General features: G+C 36.5%; 3 protein-coding genes across 3 annotated transcripts in view; 2 read left to right on the top strand and 1 right to left on the bottom strand.

Moving 5' to 3' along the window:
• The window catches only part of LOC311096687 (integrin alpha-X-like), a 569,425-nt gene that overhangs the window by 343,475 nt on the left and 212,581 nt on the right, over window positions 1-13,369 (top strand). The gene's annotated exons all lie outside the window — the stretch shown is intronic.
• nif3l1 (NIF3 NGG1 interacting factor 3-like 1) lies at window positions 1,760-6,689 on the top strand (the record flags this gene model as incomplete). The annotated part of the gene is made up of 7 exons (XM_084136027.1): window positions 1,760-1,826; window positions 2,310-2,938; window positions 3,010-3,166; window positions 3,256-3,379; window positions 4,567-4,705; window positions 6,294-6,377; window positions 6,505-6,689. Exons 2-7 carry the CDS (start codon window positions 2,317-2,319, stop codon window positions 6,687-6,689), a joined length of 1,311 nt encoding a protein of 436 aa, XP_083992153.1. The 5' UTR covers window positions 1,760-1,826; window positions 2,310-2,316.
• gdpd3b (glycerophosphodiester phosphodiesterase domain containing 3b) lies at window positions 6,413-13,124 on the bottom strand. The gene is made up of 10 exons (XM_084136029.1): window positions 12,827-13,124; window positions 11,874-11,916; window positions 11,649-11,784; window positions 11,522-11,567; window positions 11,301-11,419; window positions 9,946-10,035; window positions 9,135-9,268; window positions 7,717-7,776; window positions 7,576-7,627; window positions 6,413-7,493 (listed from the first exon to the last, which is right to left on the bottom strand). The coding sequence occupies exons 1-10, from the start codon at window positions 12,969-12,971 to the stop codon at window positions 7,350-7,352; spliced, it is 969 nt and encodes a 322-aa protein (XP_083992155.1). The 5' UTR covers window positions 12,972-13,124; the 3' UTR covers window positions 6,413-7,349.

Raw genomic sequence — 13,369 nt, 5'->3', positions numbered from 1 at the left:
AAATCAGGGTTCTTTGATGAATAGAAAGTAAAAAAAAAAACATGCAATCATTTGAAATATATATATTTTTTTGTAAGTGGTTATTGCCCAGAATATCTCGATCTGACCAAACACAGATGTCCAGAATCCTCTGTTGCAGTCGCATGACAATAGACAATAGTTGTATTTGCTTGACAGCTGGGAATGAAGGGCTTAGGCCACAAATTACCCAAAATAAACTAACACCCCTTTCCCTCGCACATCATATTACAGAGCACATCTGTCCCGCACAACTGCCCTCAGGCTCAAGTCACGCTGTCCAGTGCCATGGCCAAGATTCATGCCCCAAAAGTGCTAGATTAAAAGCTTATATAACACGTATTGGTTTCAGGGTTAGGGATCAGACTTGCAAAGCACAAAATAAGACTAAATTTGTGACGCCTTCACCCTTTTGGAACAAAGAAACATTTAAGAAAAACACGTGGTTGTAGAGAATAGAGAATATAATAAAACATCTACAAGAATAGTATAGTGAAAGAAGAGTATGATCGGAGAATGAACCAGCTGAAGGACAGATGCTGGATCTTTCATATGAAAAAGAGAGCTGTAAGAGGGGAAATGATGTAATGATTATGGCCTCTGGCCCATCATTTCAGTTTTATCCCTGAAACATCCATGACCGGGTGTGTTATCCGCATAAATCTCTCTCTCTCTCTCTCTTATTCATGATATGCGGCTTCTGCACAGCAGGTCAGACTTCTGCATTATTGGTTGATCGGGATCATGACCTCTCATTCTAATCAGCTTTTTCATAACACCATGTTTTTTTAAATTCACAAATCCCCAGAGACACGAATTACCAGTAATTATGTAGCACTTATATATGAGAAAAGAATCACTTTAACAGCATAATATTTAAACCAGGGAGTATTTTAACACGGGGTGAGTTGTAAACACATTTTTATTATTTATTTAAATGACACAGCTAATTTAATTTAATTTCATTTCATTTATTTATTTATTTTTCTCACAATTGTTTAATTAATTGCAGTTTCTACTATTGGGGAATTTTCTCTGTCTCATGTATTAAGTTTATATGCTGATGTCCCAGACAGAAATACAGGTCAGAGCAGGTCAGAGGGTTCGTGCAGATGGAAAAGTACCTGAAAACCTTAAGGAGGGATGGAGGTGGTTGTTATATAAGATGTTTGAGATTTTCCACCAATGGAAAGAAGGCCCAGAGAGAGATGTTTTTAATGTTGGCGATAACATGAGGAGGGGCAAAATAGAAGAGATAGATATGAGGATGCCCAGTGGGTACCTAACGATAAGAAAAAGGAATAAGACATGAAGTCTGACAATGGTAGCTTCAGATGGCCAGCTGGCATCTCACTTTATTGTTTGTTAAATAAAGTTTATTCTTCTGAGACCTGGAACTTCGACTCTGAGCTTCCTTTGAGACCCGAACCAAAAAGACTTTGAATTTGCCACAACACTATGCTACATGTTTAAGAAAAATAATAATTAAATAATCAAATGAAATATATAAAAAAAAAAAAAAAAAAACTGAAATCACAATAATATTATAACATTTATTATCAATCTACATCTCTCCTTCTATGAGTTTATCTCTGAGGTTTTTCTTTTTTCTTTCTTACTTTTTATTATTATTGCATTCTCTTAAAAATAAGGTGGATAAGATGCTCTTGGCGTTCATTAAAAAAACTACAAGAACCAGAATAATAAAATGCGGATGAACGGATATGACGTGTTAAGCAATACTACGTTCTCACGTTCTATCGACTGACAGCTGCCGCTTTCATTCGCTCTAGGAAGTGACATTTCCAGTGAGTTCTATATTTAATATAACACGCTGTTTAGTTTGCTTAGCGTAATCTCAATCTGCAGAGCTCTGACGATCCCTCTGACTTGTGTTTTAAACAGTTTATTGCAGCGCAGTTAATCTGACAATCTTTTCCCGCGTGCAGCTTTTTCTGTAGCAAGTTATTAAGTTAACTTACCTGATGATGGCAGTGCAGACTACACATGTGGAAAAATTACCTATTATTTTATAAATGATCGTGATCAGGAGACATTCAAGGAGCAAATGCCAAACATATGTATCACATGCATTATATTGATATGTGCTGAGTAAATATTTTCCTTTTTTTAAAGTTGCAGTCGTGATTTTGCCTTATAGACCCCATGAAAACACAGTTAGAGATTTGTGAAAAATTCTGAATACAGGCTCCTAAAAAGTCCTGTACTTGCGTTGTATGTTTGGTATTAGAAATAAGTAGTTTCTAAATGTGACATTTATTCTTTCACAGGTTCCTCATGGTCACCAGATGTAGGGAATTTTCTGGAAAACTTCTCCATTTGAGCTGTAGCATTTCCTTCAAAACCAGCAGATCTCTCTGTAGTCCACAGCTTTCTACTTTCCATTTTTCATCCTCGCATTCATTTCTCGCATCTCTTTTTGCATATTCTCCTGGCCCACGTTTGTCTTTTCAGCACCCCCTTCCCTCAACGTCTCGTTTTCCTGTACTCCAGTCTGATAAAGTTATTCGTAATATTTCTGGTTTCCCCCATTCTGCTGGACACATGGATTTACAGGGAGTCCTCGAGGTTCTCGAACACCTTGCTCCACTGTCATTGGCTGAATCGTGGGATAATGTTGGGCTGTTGGTGGAGCCCAGCAAACCACGTCCAGTCAAAACAATCCTGCTAACCAATGACCTGACAACAGCCGTCATGGACGAAGCTGTAGCGATGAACTGCGACCTCATCGTCTCATACCACCCGCCACTCTTTCGACCTTTCAAACGTCTGCTTCAGAAGGACTGGAAGCAGCGGTTGACTATCAGAGCAATAGAGGGCGGCATTGCCATTTTCTCCCCTCACACTTCATGGGACAGTGTTGAAGGAGGCGTTAATGATTGGCTAGTTGGAGGAATGGGTAAGAAAGAGCACTTTTTCTGTAGTCTGGGTCAAACAGTCAGAAATTCTTACTTGTGCCTCTGTTCACAGGCAGCGGACAAGTGTCAGTATTGAGTCAAGCCCACTCTTGCGGCCCACAGAAACACAGGCTTGAGTTCTCATCCATGAATAACGAAGAACTAAACAGCCTTATGGAGCAGCTGAGACACATAGAAGGCAGTGAAACCTTTCAGTGCTCTACAATAAGGTAAGTATACATTTGCAAGTAGTTTTGCTTATGATATGTACGTTTATACATTGGTATCCATTCAAACACTGCTCCATATTCATCTTCAGAAATGAAAGTGGAGGGCAGCAGGTGAATCTAACCTGTAATAGTTCAGCACTAACTTCTGCTGTGCAGATTCTGGTTTCAAATCCACATGCCAGCAAATCCCTGAACATCACACAAGTCCAGCAGGTGAGTAACCAACAACACTTTTAGCTCTACATTACAATTTGTCTTTTATTTTTTTTTTTGGTATCCGTCATCTTTGATTTGTCAGAAAGATATTTTTAAAATAAATTATTATTTTTATTCAGAAAAGATGCTTTAAATTGATTAAAAGAGACAGTAAAGACATTTATAATGTTAAAAAAAAATATTTATATTGCAAATAAATGTTGGTCTTTTGAACTTAATATTCATCAAAGAATCCTGAAAAAATGTTGCACGCTTTCTCTTACTCTAGAGATAAAAATAAGAAATGTTTCTCAAGCAGCAAATCTGCATATTAAAATATTAAAATGATTTCTGAATGATCATGTGACACTGTAAAGACTGGAGTAATGATGCTGAAAATTCAGCTTTGATCACAGGAATAAATTATATTTCAAAGTGTGTTAAAATAGACAAGTCATTTTAAATTGTAATAATATTTCACAATATTATTTACTGTATTTTTGATCAAATAAATGCAGCCATGGTGAGTAGATGAGACTTCTTTCAAAAACGTTTCAACAATCTTAATGACCACAAACTTTTGAATGGTAGTGTGTGTCACAGTCAGATGGCACAAACATAACTATGAACAGACAATGCTAAAAACAGCCAGCAAAAAGCTAATATTATATTTTACATTATAATTGCACAGAACAGGTGATGATTCTTGTCCACTGATAATTATACTCAGTTAGAGGAAGGAACTGGTGGTGTACATGATCAAACAAAAACTGAATCAGACACAAATAATAGGCTATAACTAAGCGTTTCATTACATTTTAATATTCTAAACATTGAGGCCCGGTTTCACAGACAGGGCTTAGATTAAGCCTTAGTTCAATTAGGACTTTTAAGTATCTTTTATAAACGTGTCTTAGAAAAAACATTATTGGTGTGAATCTTAATACAAAACAATGGCACTGACATATTTTAAGATATGCCAGTTTAAGTTGCTTTCAGTTAAAACATTTCAAACATGCATTTTAGTCTGGGACTAGACTTAAGCCTTGTCTGTGAAACCAGGGGTGAACATTTTCTTTGCAAGCAAATAGTAAAAAAGTCATATTTCTAGGTATGTTATACACACTTTTAATTTAATTTGATAATTGACATTGTGATATATCATTTTAATTTGATCTGTCTCTGTTTTGTTTTCTCTTCTCTAGCCTCCCTTGTTGGGTTGTGGTCAAGGCCGACTCAGTGTTCTGGATAAGCCAGTGTCTGTTTCCACAGCAGTGCAGAAAATGAAGACTCACTTGGGTTTGCCCCATTTGAGACTGGCCCTGGGGGACCAACAAACATTAGGTGGGGTATGAGAGATATCCACCTTGTTTTTAATGTAAGAATGGACCATTTTTACCTTAAACGCAAGGCTTCCAGTGTCAGCCGCTTCCAGCTCCAATCCAGAGTGCATTATTCTGCTTTATTAGGGCTGCCCTCCACTAAAGTGTTTTCTAGTCACATGTTTATGATATTTAAATACTGAACTATACACTGGGTGGATGGCATCTGAAAATGGTTTGAGTTTCAGGGCTGAGAAAGAATATTATGTAACATTGATAACATTGTTCTACATATTAAACCATAGCAATGAGCCTTTAAGCGCTCAAGTGCACGCATAAAGCTGCAGCGCAACGGCAAAAGTAATGATTATGAATGTGTCCAAAAAAACAGACAGGAGACTGCCTGAACATTTAAATAATTTAATAAATAGTGTTTTCTGAGTCAGTGTCTGCCGCAAAGATGAAGTTGACACAGTGTAGTGGATTTGTCTATTGAGAGAAATGCACGTTAAGTTAAACATGCCACGCAGTAAACTCAATACTAATTTAGCTTCCACACTCCGCATGAACACTTGTATATGCGCCTAATATTAGCGCACATTTATCTTGGTTAATGTTAGAGCAAGCGGCCATGTAAAGTGGCTAACGTTAGGCATCGTTACCCATGTTTCAAATAATAAGCCATGTTTGAGGTCGATCAATGATAGGCGAACTTTTGGATTTCCTGCCTGACACAATTACCACATGGACCAGCCGTGTTAAAGGGATATTTCATCACTGGAAAGATGAATGTGTATTTAAATTGGGTCATTTATGTAGTAGAAATGTGGAATTATTTTAGAAGTTGGTGCCTTCTAGACTGAGAAAAGCCAGAAAATGTATTTTTGGCTCATGTGGATGAAAGACAACAACTCCCAGAATGCACTTGCTTCGCTGCCCTACGAGGACACTCCCAAGCCACACCTACCGGTTACAGAGGGCAGTATTGGGAGAAATGATACAGCTAGGCTACTAGTCGACTCGAAACTGAAAAGACGGTGTTTTATCGTGAGCTCCCCCTATGGGCGGGTTGAAGACATGCGGGACGAGCTCCTCCTACTGGCTGGAGTCTCTCGCCTCTGGACACAAAAGCCTCTGATGACGATAAATGATGATTTTTGCATCATCTGAGGTTTTTTTCCAGACACACAATACAGAAATCTCTCGTCTCAGGGGGACATGAGGGAGGGAAGCACGGTCATGAGAAAATACTACCGGGTTTCTACTGATACAAAGCTTAATGCTAATCGGTGAAGTATCCCTTTAATGATCTGGCCATCACGGACTCTGGATGATTTATTTTCTGCAACCAACTAAGTAAAATTTGGTCGTCATCGACTAACATTTGGTTGACTATTAGGGGGCAGCCCTAGTAATCATATACAAACTGGTTTGTAGCACAAATAGTTTTACCGTTTACTGCACTTTTCTCTAGTTATTTCCCCATAGTGGCTAATGAATTGGAAGTCTCACATTCACAGATAATAGCTTAACCTCCACGTTGAAAAATAAGAGTCAGACTGAACCGTGTGCGATTATTATCACCTAACGTGATTTATATGATGTGCTAGACTCTATGGTGAAGACGGTGGCAGTATGTGCAGGTTCAGGAGCGTCTGTCATACAGGGAGTAAAAGCAGACCTCTACATCACTGGTATGTCACACACGGCACAGAAACAAACAAATAGCTGATGTTCATCAATTTATTGAAGTCGCAGAGTATAAATAATAACAGTACAAAAAATGCACAATTAACCCAAGCTTATTTTTGACATGTTCAGGTGAGATGTCCCATCATGAGGTTCTGGATGCGGCGTCTAAAGGCACGAGTGTGATTCTCAGCGAGCACAGCAACAGCGAGAGAGGCTTCCTGACCGTTTTCAGGGACAGACTGGCGGCACGACTGGGCGACACTGTTACCGTATCGGTTTCTCAAAGAGACCGAGATCCGCTACAGGTGATCTGATCTCAACCGATCACAGCCATTTAGTCATATTGGACTGTATATATGGATATTACAAGGAATATTCATTGTCTGACCTTTAGTTTGTAAATGCAAATGTAACATTGTCCTGGAAACAAGCAAAATAAACTGTCCTGTCCAGCCATATTTGATACACACATTTATATTGCTTCTAAATGATCAAAATGATCAAAACTTAGTTTTTCTGCTGAAAAACCTATTGCACACAGTACTACATGCTTTCTGTCGTCTAATTAATAGTTCATGCTTTTTTAGGAAGTAAAAGGCCTTCAGATCAAAGTTAATGTGTCTTTGCTTTGGAATCTTAAATGATTTTTATAAAGTAAGCCTAAGAATAATGTTTACATTGTTAGTAATATTTCAAGATGAACACTTGCTGGACTGAAGCAGCTTAGCTTTGCTTGATTATTCTAACATATGTATTTTTTTAGAAAAATCTATAAAATGTATCAAATATGATGCATCAGGCTTTTTAGGAATGTTTATGTGGAAAAAAAGCCCTCAATCATCATTATTAGCATTGCATTATATGTTTTGCCCCTAAAACACAATTTTTAATTCACTGGATTGAACTTATTCTTATTCAAAGGTACATTTCTTTATCCGTTGGTAAAGCATTGTTTATCATGGCCTTTGAAATAGCTAATCAAAAGCAGGAGGTGGAGGTGGAGGGTGTTTTCTGAGGTAGTTTGACAGGAGGGTCGGGTAGTCTGTCAATACGCCTGTAGCTCCGACTGCAAATGCAGCTTCTATATCGCTCTCCTCGTTGCACACAAACAGCTGCACCTGAGATGCCAAAATGAGATGAAATGAATGATTTCGCTTTGGGTTAGAACTGTTTTTAGATTGAGAAAAGTCACATATTCACCTGCAAGCCCCTCTTGGTCAAGTGGTCTAAGAAAGATTTCCGCATGGCCACCCTAAGCAAAGCATCGATAAACACAGTCACACATCACAAGACTGAGTGAGAAGCTATTTGACTGATCGATGTCAGATGAATGTCACTTACTTCTGAAGAAGATACACAACAAATCTGTTCTTCAGATAGGATTCCTCTGGAATGTAAGTCCTGAGAGATCACAACTACTGCATTAGTATTAGTCAAATGCAATGTATGGAAAAATGCTAACACTTTACAACTAACAATTACTAAAAATGCCCATTGCATTTGTTACTGTATTTATTTATATTTATTTATAATGAAACGCATCTTTATTACTTCATGTTAGCTCAGGTTAATTTAATAATATTAACAAACTTTTCATTTGAATAATGTACGGTATGTTGAAATGTTAATCATAAACTAATGTAGTTAACTACCTCATTGTAAAGTGGTACCAAGAGTAGGCCAAATTTTTATTAATACTTTTATAAATTGAATTATGCTTATAATCAACACATCTCTTTAAGATTAATAAATGTTTCAGAAGTATATTTCATTGTTAGTTCATTTTAGCTAAGGTCTGTTAACTCTTTCCCCACCATTGATGGAATTTTCGTTTTATGAAACAACAAAATAAAAAAGGTAATTGCGACTTATATATAAATAAATATAAATATATATAAAGGAGTTTATATCTTACAATTCTGAGAGAAAAAGTTGCAATTATCTTAAAAAAAAAATATTTTGTGGCAGGAACAAGCTTCTATACTTCCCCGCCATTTACTGAAATTAACGAAAAATTCAGAAAAATAAATGTGCTATTATGCATCTTTTGAAAGAGAACAAAATTTCTGGATCAAAACACAGGCGAATAAAAACGAAAACAAGTGATGAAAGCATTAATTATGCACATGTAAAATATCGTGATCAAACAGCATATAAATCAAAACTGCCTAACGTTACTGAATGAAATGTCGACCCAGGACGAGCTGTAGGACTGTGAAGCTTTAGTGGTGTTGAAGGACTTGATCTACTCCATCTTCATTACGGGATTATCTCAACTTTTTGTTCAAAATGTTGCCTTTTTTTTTTTTTTAAATGAAACTTAACCACATTCAAGTTTTGATGCATGAACACAATTTTTTTTTTTTTTTTTTTTAAGCAGAGGCTCTGTTCTCATTTATATCTGACATTTTGCATGTTCAGATATTCATACAACAAAATATTCTGGGGGCCATGAACATTTTGAGAAAATGACTTAGTAGTTGTGAACTACCTTTTAAAAAACGCTGGCAGAGAAAGTGTTAAATAATATTAACAGATACAACTTTTGATATTATTAACATGGACATTAATGAAGATAAACAAATGCTTCAGAAGTTAATGTAGTTAACTAGGTTACGAATGGAACCTTATTGTGAAGTGTTATCATAAAAACATACAGGAAAATTTCACTTCAAACCCACCAATAACTCTCAGAACATTTTAAGAAGCTTTATGAAATGTCAATCCTTCCCACTTTTAAAACTAGGTTATAGACTGACCTGTTGATAATCTGGGGCAGGTAGAACAGCAGGACACTTTCACCCAGAGGCACGAAGGGGAGGAGACCAGTGCAAAAGAGCAATAAAAGCAGTATTGTACGCCTCACAGTGAACAAATAAGGTATGGATGGGTTCTGCACACACACATAGAAAAAAAAAAAAAAGAGATAACTTAAAGATCATTTACAGTAAGATTATTGCACTGTATAAAATGCTTGGAAATTTTTATTAAAGGGATACTTCACCGATTAGCATTAAGCTTTGTATCAGTAGAAACCCGGTAGTATTTTCTCATGACCATGCTTCCCTCCCTCATGTCCCCCTGAGACAAGAGATTTCTGTATTGTGTGTCTGGAAAAAAACCTCAGATGATGCAAAAATCATCATTTATCGTCATCAGAGGCTTTTGTGTCCAGAGGCGAGAGACTCCAGCCAGTAGGAGGAGCTCGTCCCGCATGTCTTCAACCCGCCCATAGGGGGATCTCACGATAAAACACCGTCTTTTCAGTTTCGAGTCGACTAGTAGCCTAGCTGTATCATTTCTCCCGATACTGCCCTCTGTAACCGGTAGGCGTGGCTTGGGAGTGTCCTCGTAGGGCAGCGAAGCAAGTGCATTCTGGGAGTTGTTGTCCTTCATCCACATGAGTCAAAAATACATTTTCTGGCTTTTCTCAGTCTAGAAGGCACCAACTTCTAAAATAATTTCACATTTCTACTACATAATGACCCAATTTAAATACACATTCATCTTTCCAGCGGTGAAATATCCCTTTAAGACATCTCTGATTACTGTAGGGACACATTACTGTACCTGCTTCTGACATTTAGCCATAACTTCAGACTCTTCCGAACCCCAGACTGTAATACTCTCTCTGCCGTATTGCTTCACAAGACAAGAAACCTGCAGTCACATAAAAGTGATACCAAGTTGAATTTCATTTGGTCAATTTTGATTTAGACAAGTAGGAGAAGAACTAAATAAATAAATACAAATACATATCACTGAAAGCACTCGCACAGGTCAGTGAGCGAGTCAGATGTTGATTCAGCAAGAGATTCATTGAGTTCATTCACTGAAGGATTTGTCAGACTGATTCATACAGATACTCGTGAGTTTCAAAGCCTTTTTGAACGCTTAAAATATCCAGCTTAGACAAAAGAGTAGACAAATACCCGGATGACCTGCTATTTCTCGTCTGATTCTGAAGTGTGCATACGACGGACACTTTACTATCCCATGAGGCCACAGGAGAGGATGTGAGAATAGTGATGATAACTGATGCTGGTCACATGATAATGACAACATGGCGAATTTAGTATGTCCGGATTACATTCATAACTACACACATTCATTCTCTATAATGTTCTTTTTTTAGTGGTCTCGAATTCATTACTTATTCAAAATAAGTACCTAATGAAGAGAGTATGTGATTTCTGACACAGCCATTACACTTCTTGTGGTGTGTATTTCAACTTGTATGGCAAGCCGTTTTAGACGTTTTAAATTGTACCCAGCGTTACTCGTCGTAATTGCATTTTTACTAGTAAGAATTAAATTTGAGAGCTCTACAATTCAATTCTTACTAGTAGCAATTACAATTAGAGAGCTCTACAAATGAATTTTTACTAGTCATATGTCTCCATTGACTTCCATTCATTTTTAATTACAGAGCTCTACAATTGAATTTTTACTAGTAAAAAAACAAATTAAATATATGTATAATTGCAGAGCTCTGTAATTGAAAATGAATGGAAGTCAATGGAGACATATGACTAGTAAAAATTCATTTGTAGAGCTCTCTAATTGTAATTGCTACTAGTAAGAATTGAATTAGAGAGCTCTATATTGTCATTTTTACTAGTAATAATTTAATAAGAGAGCTCTCTAAATTGTAATTGCTACTAGTAAGAATTGAATTGTAGAGCTCTCTAATTGAATTCTTACTTGTAAAAATGCAATTACGACGAGTAACGCTGGGTACAATTGAAAACGTCTAAAACGGCTTGCCATAAACTTGTGAGTTTGAGAGACTGTTTCAACAAATCATTAAAAATACAAGTCATTTATTTGTGATGGATGATCTATAAACATGCTTTATCAGCAATGTGAATTAAATGACAGTTGAACCAGTTATTAGACACTGAATATTGCAAAATCTGTCTCACCTTTTCAATGAGCAAGTCATTGTTTTCTTTGATCTCAAGCAATATTGGCATGTTGGGAAATTTCTTGAAAACATCTTCCAGCAACACAAACTCTCTGTCTTTCCCTGTACTGTAGTGTCCTAACACAGAGGAATGTATTACAGATGTCAGATATTACTAATTACTGTAAAGCACTTAATATTGTACAAGTGGACCGTGTAGAATCGTATCAAAGGACTTACCGACATAAAATGTGACCTCGAGTCGCTCTTTATAGAGAGGCAAATCCTGAAAGAGACAGTAGGATTAAAAATCCATCACAAATCACATGTAGAAGAAAAGAGAAAGTTGAATGTTAAAATGACTAACCTGGAATCTAAGAGATGATATTGTTTCGTCACATCCTGATTGTCTCAAAAGGTTTTTATCATGTGAAACCACAACACAGCCGTCCAGTGTGAGGTGACAGTCCATCTCCAACATCTCAGTGCACACGTCCACAGCGCTATCACACGATCATACAAACACATGGTTCAAGTGGAGAAAAGGAGGAAGGAATAGAAGACAAGTAGACATTGCAGGAGAGAAACTCACTGTGTAAATGCTTCCATTGTGTTTTCTATCTTCTCTCCACACCCTATAGGCAAAAAGCATCAGTTTATGTCAGTAATTAGTGTTAAATTAATTACACTTATATTACGTTCTGGGACCCGAACACAATTCTCTCTGAAGGTGTTTGCATTTATGCATTTGGCAGACGCTTTTATTCGAAGAAATGTACACTGCATTGAAGACCTACATTTTTATCAGTTTGAACTTTGAACCCACGATCTTGGCATTGCTAACACCATGCTATAGGCTACTGTTTGAGCTTCAGGAAAACACACACACACAAAAAATAATAATAAAAAAAAATCTAAATTTAAAATAAAAAATATATTTTAAATCATTGAATTTTAACATACTATTTACTTTTATGAAAAATAAATGTTTTAAAAATAGTTAAATATTGTTTTAAAAATCATGTTCACATATATTTTTTTAAATGTGTGACGTATTAATGTTAAAGGTTTATGTTTTTTGTTTGTTTGTTTTACACTTTACAATAAGGTTTCAATAGTTAACATGAACTATTAATGAACTGCACTTCTTTTCAACATTTACTAATACATTATTAAAATCAAAAGTTGCACCTGTTAACATTAGTTAATGAACTGTGAACTAACATGAACAAACAATGAACGGCTGTATTTTTATTAACTAACCTTAAAAAAGATGACCAAATACTGTAACAAATGTATTGCTAATGATTACTTCATGTTAGTTAATACATTAAATAATGTTAAAAAAGTTTGTAAAGTGATACCGTTTTTTTTTTTTCCATAATGTGATTGGTGAATTGTATTGAATCCAATTAGGGTCAATTTGACTCAGAACATACCGATGGTACACATAATTTTAACAACACACAGGTTAAGTGTTATAATGTATTCTAAAAAGTTAAAATCAATGAAACTTAAATTCAGAAGAGAAGAACCTCCACTTGCCTCCTCGGTGTGAGATGTGTCTGCAGTGGAACTTCAGCTTTTTCCTCTTGTGAAGGAGACATGGATTGTGTAGAAGGTACAGAGAACACACAACATAAACCCCGACAGCCGAGCAGAGGAGAAGAGTCCCAATCAGCGCGTCCATTCTGAGTTAATCCCTCACTATAACTGCACTTTGACTCTCAGAGCCGGGTATTATTAAGTTTGAGTATCTAGAAAGCAAATATCAGTGCTCTGTTTACAGTATCAGCCGTTCCTCAAAGTCCTCCACCTGTTTTATGCTGCTCACGCCTGCTCTGGAGGCTTTATGGCGCTCATTCATGTGATCATGCATGAGTATTGGGTGTGTGGTCAAGTTCAGTGCTGATATCATAAACGCGGATTACTCAAACAGTGCAAGACCTCTTATCATATTTCCGTTGAGATTGTGAAACTATAATACTGTATAATACTGAAACCCTTAAAAAAATATTCATTCGTTTGTGTGATCCCATGATAAGGCTGATGTTTTATCCCTTATCTGAACTGTTGTGGATTGTGGTC

The sequence above is a fragment of the Abramis brama genome (genome assembly GCF_963993115.1).
Source record: "Abramis brama genome assembly, chromosome: 14".
NCBI lineage: Eukaryota > Metazoa > Chordata > Actinopteri > Cypriniformes > Leuciscidae > Abramis > Abramis brama.
The sequence above is the reverse complement of the archived record's forward strand: the minus strand, read 5'-3'. Positions and strand labels throughout refer to the sequence as shown.

What these genes read in the sequence shown, in the direction of transcription:
- gdpd3b (XM_084136029.1), bottom strand. Translation starts at nt 12,971, where the DNA reads ATGGACGCGCTGATTGGGACTCTTCTCCTCTGCTCGGCTGTCGGGGTT. An exon ending in ATGACTTGCTCATTGAAAAG is followed by an intron (nt 10,036 to 11,300) that starts GTGAGACAGATT and finishes ATGTGACTGCAG; the next exon opens with GTTTCTTGTCTTGTGAAGCA. An exon ending in CTGCCCCAGATTATCAACAG is followed by an intron (nt 7,777 to 9,134) that starts GTCAGTCTATAA and finishes GTGATCTCTCAG; the next exon opens with GACTTACATTCCAGAGGAAT.